This window comes from Montipora capricornis, chromosome 14 (genome assembly GCF_036669925.1).
Source record: "Montipora capricornis isolate CH-2021 chromosome 14, ASM3666992v2, whole genome shotgun sequence".
Lineage (NCBI taxonomy): Eukaryota > Metazoa > Cnidaria > Anthozoa > Scleractinia > Acroporidae > Montipora > Montipora capricornis.
Window position 1 is genome coordinate 9,477,054 of NC_090896.1, and position 7,500 is coordinate 9,484,553.

The following is a 7,500-nucleotide window of genomic DNA, read 5'->3' on the forward strand; positions in this document are numbered from 1 at the left end:
TAAAACAATGCTACCCTCATCCATTTCTCGAAAGGAACTCGAATATTCATTTTCATCCTCAGATGTGATCTCAATTTCCTCCTCAGAAGTTAAATCGTCCACTTGGTCTTCCGCAGATTCTTCAGAGGTTACTTCTATCTCTTCGTCTTCTTCTTCCGATACGGGTTTGCTTTCTTCTTCATCTTTCTCTCTACTGGCACTCCCTTGTGTCTTGGCGGCTTCTTTAAACAAGGGTGCTTGGGGTTATCACATAAACGAAAGCAAGGTATGAAAGATAAATAAACAATCAAGAACGACTAATTGGCCATTTTACAATAAAATTTGTGCGTACAATTACTTGACCTTTTAATAAAGTCGACTTGGTTTTTGTACAGATCTTACTGCTATTCCTGTGTAAATCTGAGCCAGTTAGCCAGTTAGCATGAGAAAAGCCTAATTTAGTATTGGTATCACATGATTTCGAGTGCAATTTGGAATAACCAAAAAAATCATGCGATTACACCATAGTTAAGAAAATCTGGTAACCCATCGGCGTAACCCATGGCGTCATCGACCGTCGATCCGTACGTGCGTCCACCCCTCCATGTATGCCAATGTGACCGGTATGTGGCTCTGCTCAGGCTTCGAGTACTTGTGCCCAACATGGTGGCCATATACACCAGCATACATCTTTGATATTTGACATGCGAATAATAAGGCGAAGTCAAAATTTCCTAAACAATGTTTGGAGTTATCAAAATAGAGAAATCACCAGAAAATCAAGAAAATAGCTAATCAATGACATCAAACAAACAAAGTCCAATAAAGTTCACAAGTTAAGGGAAACTCGCGTGACCGCCGTTACAATATCAAACTTGGTCTTCCTCAACACTATCACGCTCATCAAAATCTCTGTGCAGTTAGTTAGCTGTCTTTTATGACATATGTTGGTCGTGAATATGCTACTGTGGTTCTATGCACGTTTTCCGTTTCCTTACTTTGTACCCAGAGGCAATCATCAGTAACACTGAGCAAATACCCTGAAATACCAAGACCATTGTTACCCAGCCACATAACCATAATCAAGCTTAAAAGCCGCGATTATCCGATGGCAGACTTTAGAAAAAATATCAATTGTCAATGTACCTTTTTCCCACGACAATCCGTAGGAAGCCTACTCACAAATACAAATTGTAAAAATGGGCTTTTCGCCAGTTTTTAGCGTTGCCAAAATGACCTTGAGTAAGCACTCTCCAATGTAACAACGGCATTTAAAAAAATTATCAACCGTCTCTCTTAATAGAGAATACATGTAATTCCGAGTAAATGCATTGTGTCTATAATACAGGCAACAAATGCAGAGAAACGTTTACTTATAATATTTCGATATAAATCTATATCATCTTCAGACTGAGGTGACCAACAAGTAGCAGAAATTTAAAGATTGTTGGGGTTCGGTTGTATTCCATTCTTCGTCTGCTTTTCCGCGAGTAGGTTTTGAAACTCCTTCTCGAGGCGAGCACGAATTTTCTTTTCCTTTCGTTTGACATAATTACCAGACATTACACTAATTTTGAAAGTTTTGTCCCCTGGCGACACAAGATTTGTTTGGTTAGAGCATTGATCGTACACCGAATCTGCACTCCTAACAAAATTAAAACCGAGCTCAAGCTAATAAGAAAGTTATCGTGGAATGGTTTCCCTAAACGTATTGCGAACTTAATTGATCGCTTTACTACGAACGCACAGAATAGGGCTCTAGATCATAGTACCAACTACACCTGCCAAAACGACCAGGGTTCAACTATCTGGCTTACCATCCCATTCGTCGGTGACCTAACACCACGGCTTGTTAAAAAACTTAAGCGTAAGCTTCGGAGATGTCTAGTAGACCCGAATGTGGACATCCAAATAAAACAGACGACCGCCATTAAGTCAATCTAATGTTGTATATGAATTCACTTGCCCTGGTTGCAATTCTTTGTACATCGGCAAAACGAACAAAACTCTGTTTGTCCGCACACAAGAACATGCGCTTACGGACAAAGAAAGCGCTATATACAAACATCTGCGCCATTGTGACCAGATCAAACACATACAAGGTTTATACAACTTACCGGACACTTTTATCAATGAGAATAACCCACCTTCTGCTGCAATGAACAAAGAACTTCTCACCCAAACCGTGCGTGGTAACACAATAATAGGAATCTACGAAGCTTACCACATCAAGCGTTCAGCACCTTCCTTGAACATTGCTTTAAAACCCAGTAGAGAACTTTGCCTATTCTCTTGATAGTATCGTCTTTGTTTTGCATTTTCACGTGCTTGATAATGCTAATGTACCATCTATAGTATTTAAATTTCTGCTACTTGTTGGTCACCTCAGTCTGAAGATGATACAGATTTATATCAAAATGTTATAAGTAAACGTTTCTCTGTATTTGTTGCCTGTATTATAGACACAATGAATTTACTCGGAATTACATTTAGTCTCTATCTTTTAAAATTATCAGCAGGTAATGGATTCTTTCTTTAACATGGTCTTTCAAGTGGTGCGCAATACTAACAAGAAAAAATATTCCAAAATGTAAAGGAATACCTTTGGGTCCCAAGGTGACTGCTTTTTTCCCGGTGTTTATGAATTTCTGTCAAAATGAAGAATGTGTGAACCCGAAATATAGGCAACAAATTATTTAAATTATTGTACAATATACTCTTTAACGCGAATCTAATTTGCTGAGAGCCTCCAGTTAATCATGGGAATTAGTGCAATCTCTTGACAAATGGACTAGCTGTCAACAATTTATCACATTAATATGCAAGATGCGTGCGCAATACACAATGTTCAACTGCAATGTACGCTGGTCGACCTTTTCTATCATTTTGTTGAAGTATTGTTTTCTCCAACCAATGTATATTAAAACAACTTTTGAACGAGGTTTTTGTGGTATCTAAATGACCACGGCCTCGTCAAGTTAGATCAGCCTCGGCGAAAACTCGCCTCAATGTTGATTATTCCGGATATTACAATAACATAATACAAACACTGATTATTCACGAAGTAAAACTAATTAATGTCACACAAATTTCGCGCTCGAACTTGCAGTTAAACAGAGCCAAAGTGGATTTCGTCTGCAGCAATGTTGAAAAAGCACCAATGTTCTTGCCCTTGTGCACACTGCCGCTGCACTTATGCAGGCTCCCGTTGGTGCTACATTTTCTCATGGCTTCGTGGCAAAAGCAGAGTTTTTTCCACAGCCACAAAGTTCAAATCAGGGTTTTCGATTAAGAAAAAGTGCTCATTACTTCGGTTTAGCAATTTTGCATTTCCCTGCTTCGAAAAAGTCGGTTCATGTGCGCCCAAATAACTACACCAAAAGATTCTGGGTAGGCTTTAAATTCATTGTCTTTCTACTACTATAGAAAACTAACTAACCTGCAAGACATCTTGATAGCGATGGTTTCTTTCATAATCTCCCGCCGATGAAGCCAAAGCTTTGATGTCACGGAGAAACCTCTTTATCTCCCGTTGGTCCATTTCTTCGCACTTTCTCGTCCACAGCTCTTCATAAAATAATAAGGCTTCCTCTGCGTACTTTCTGTGAAGCTCCTTTTCGTTGAGGTCTAAGCACAGTTGAAGGATACCTCTTATTGTTCTTTCTCTGGCTGGGCATGAGCTCATCGTCTCCGTTGTTTCGTCAATGCCTTCCCTTTGTTCCCACTGTGCTCGCCAGGAAGTCAGAAGGGTTTTTCGGAATTCGGTAAGACTCTCTCTTTCATCCAAGTCTCCATACAGTTGTTCTACTTTACTTCTGAGGGTTTCTTTCTCATTTCCTTTCTCACCGACAAAGTTTGCCTTGAAAAGAACTTTCTTGTTCAAATTTAACTTGAGTCTTGTGAGCTTTGAATGCTTCTCGTGCATGTCAAGTCGAATGCAGAGCTCAAGTATCTTGTCCAATAGCTTACCTCTATTATTTAACATTTCGTTGAGCGTTCTACGGTCCGTTGCCGCATCGAACGTTGTACAAAAATCTGTTTCGGTTTCATCCACGAATCCCTCATAAAACCACAATTCCTCTTTTTCATATCCGTGATGTACATCTCTCTCTCCTTCAATATCTCCCAAAAGCTCCACTATAGTGTCAATAATGAGTCTGTTGCTCTCAGTAAAGCCAAACCTCGAACTGTCTCTCTCCTCTTTCCAGAAACGCTGACAAAACGCCAAAGCCTCTTTCTTAAACTCCGTCTTCTGACTATCATCCGCCATCAAATAAATGATACTGTCAATAAGCATTTTCCAAACCTTGCTATGGTTCCCCGGTTTCAGTGATTTCTCCATTTCCCAAGCATTCCGGAACAAATTTAACGCTTTTTCAGGCTCTTGTAGGTTTGCCTGAATAACGCCTTGCTGGAAAATGCTTCGCACTGTATCCGGATGATCTCCAAGACGTTTCCTTCGTATTTCAAAGGCCTTGTCAGCTGGTTTCCTCGCTTCGTTGAATTTTCTTTGACACAGATAAGAATTCGCAAGATTCCTGTAGAAATCGGCTTCGTCCTCATAACCTGACATTTCAAGCTCTTCTGAAAGCCTGATTGCCTCTTTGTAGTATTCAACGGCCTTATCGTAATTGCCTTGACCATGATAAACAGTGCCTATTTGATTTTTGTAAACCGGCAAGCTATAATGATACTCACCACCCCTCAACTCTTTCTCTGTCATCTTTAGAGCCTTGGTGTAAAACTCAAGGGCCTTGGTGAAATCTTTGAGGCCGCAATAGCAATTACCCATTGCGTTATAACACCTGGTAAGGATGTCATCAACTTGTGGCAGCTTTTCCATAAGGTCTAAAGATAACTGCAAGCAATCCAGTGATTTCTTAAAATCAGATTTCTTATAATAGATTTCGCCTTCGAAATACGAGTACAACCCTTGGGTCAGCGTGAAATTCTCCGTAGTTGTATCTTGAACTTTCCCAAGAGAATTAGCTGCTTGTTCCAACACTTTAAAAGCCTCACTAGGCCCGTCTTGGTCCCGGACATACAAGGATTCCCAACACTTTAAATGAGCACGAAAGAGTGAGCCTGCAGTGGAGAGGCAAAGAGTCATACAAACATCACATAAAAGATTCAAGGAAATCACCTTTGGACAACAGATGCTGGTCAAAAACATCGTTAAGGGAACGATAGTTGTCCAGTAAGAAAAAAAAATGTATGTCCATTGACACAGACTGATCAATTAACCTAGCAGTTCTTTCAAGATATGGTCGGTGGTGACAATCACTGAAACCTTATCAAAACCGCAACCAAGTTACCTCACTTATATGTCCAGAAATGAATATCCAGTTTTAATATCTAACACAAAGTGTCCCGTTCAATTTAAGCACTTTGCCACCGGTTTCTCACAATAAGAGAAGTGTTAGTGATTTCAGATGATAATCAGCGTTTGGGTATTCTACATTCATTTGCAAGGGGCAATTAAAGCATATTTCTTTTATGCATGCATGGACTACTAAGATACATGAATTTTGGATTCAGTGTTAATGATTTCTTTTTAAGAAAATGAAACGATTTAACTCTGTAATGACCTTTCTGAACTACATTCCCACAAAATTTTAAAAATTACTTGAAAAACACACTTTATCTGGTATCATGGATCTGTGTTACATTATTAATAAGCAGTTCCTTTTGTCGAAAACACACTATAATTTGTCGAACAAACCCTATCCATTTAATTATTTTCATTAAATTATTTTTTAAGCCAAAAACAATTATTCAAATCGACTGAAAATGTCGTAAAAGCCAACGTGTGCCTTTTATCCCTAGCGCCTAAACACCATTACATGTATGATGACATTCCTTGCATACGGAACCTGCGCCCGCAGTTCGCGCGGCAGTCAAAACTGTGCTATCCTGTCAATCATTTGCCCCTTCACCGGAAACAGTGCATTTCGGTTGTTCGTAAATGACATTGTTGTTGATCGACGCAAGGACGCGGTCAAAGTATTTATTCGCGAAGTTAACTCAAATAAATATCGATACGGTTTTGCCGTCTTCTTGCACTTGATTCGAAAATAACAGCCTGAATTCGTCTTAGAATAGTCAGAAAAAGCACAAATAAAAGCCAAAGCACAACAGGTCACGTTCGAATTCTGCTCGCCGACAACCCAAGTTTGTTGACAAAAAAATTGCCACAAAATGTTTTAAATGGTTTTCTGGCCCTTTATTCCTAATGGCGCTCACGTTCATTTTAAATGGAGTATCGGGAAAGAAAAATTGTCAAGCTGATATTTTTTTCGTGTGAACATACATTTTCACGTAGCGAAAATTTGTATAAGCACTACAAAACGTTTACTAACCATTGCCCGAAGGAACACCTTTTAGAAGCTGCAAGGAAGCCGCTGATAAATTTTGCACAAAAACCTCGGCCCCTAACACCTGAAAGCCAGACTTGGAAAGTTTTTCAGTGGAAGGCTCGCTAAGGAAGAGTTTCTAGAGCTTGCCAGAAAGGTGCAAACAAGCTGGTTCATGTCTGAAAAGAGCAAGATCTAGAAGGGGCAGTCAAAATTGTGTTTCTTTTATTGTGCGAAAATTTATTTTTCCCTCAATCCCAAATAAGAACTTGCTGTGTCTTGCAATTCAAGAGTGAATTGCTATTAGGCCAATAAGAGAATCAACATCAACAAAGAGGCACTCCCAGGGGTTTGGGGAAGAAAAGAACATGGCTAATTTAAACTGGGGAACAGAGTAACATACATACATACATACATACATACATACATACATACATACATACATACATACATACATACATACATACATACATACATACATACATACATACATACATACATACATACATACATACATACATACATACATACATACATACATACATACATACATACATAATCTTTATTTAACGTGGGTAGAAACACTTAGCTGAAGCTATTTTACAGGTTTTCCACAAAATAATATTAAAGAAAAAAAGAAATATATACATAAAAATGTAAGAATATGAATAAAATATCTAGTATCTAAAATTTCAAAATTTAGGTAACTAAAATTTAATGTTCCTCACTGGTTTTTTTAACAATATCAAAATATTTTAGGGAACAAGGGAAGAAAACCAATTTAAATTTTAGGGATCAAAAAGCTGGGAACAAGTTTGAAAGTAATTTGGGGAACAAGGAAACAAAAGCAAATATGTAAAGGGAACAAGGACTCCTCTCCCCAGGAGGGCCTCATCAAATGTTCTGCATCTATCCAACAGCTCAAACAAGCTATTCAAACAATTTTTGAATGACCAACAAGAAAAGAAGACTCTCTTGGAGAAATAGATTATTTATAATAACACTTTAGCATGCGAAACAATGCTCAGATGCTTACGAGCACCCTCATGCCCATGTTTGTAAAAAAGCACCATGAAGTATTCCTTGTGGCTGGCTGGTTTAGGCATTGTTTCATCTTTCAACATTGGGCAAAACCAAATCAAGTCCATTCTCAGAGGGCACTGGGGAA

The 7,500-nt window shown here is 38.7% G+C and overlaps 1 protein-coding gene across 2 annotated transcripts in view; it reads right to left on the reverse strand.

Annotated features, from left to right (window-relative positions):
- LOC138032960 (uncharacterized) overlaps nt 1–7,500 on the reverse strand; it is a 44,378-nt gene that overhangs the window by 24,178 nt on the left and 12,700 nt on the right. For both annotated transcript variants that reach the window (XM_068880681.1, XM_068880680.1), the window contains exons 2-4: nt 3,419–5,064; nt 2,582–2,627; nt 1–236 (exon numbers count right to left, since the gene is read on the reverse strand). The exon at nt 1–236 is cut by the window's left edge and continues 5 nt beyond it. In XM_068880681.1, the coding sequence (XP_068736782.1) occupies nt 1–236; nt 2,582–2,627; nt 3,419–5,064 (1,928 nt within the window). The remainder of the gene's footprint in view (nt 237–2,581; nt 2,628–3,418; nt 5,065–7,500) is intronic.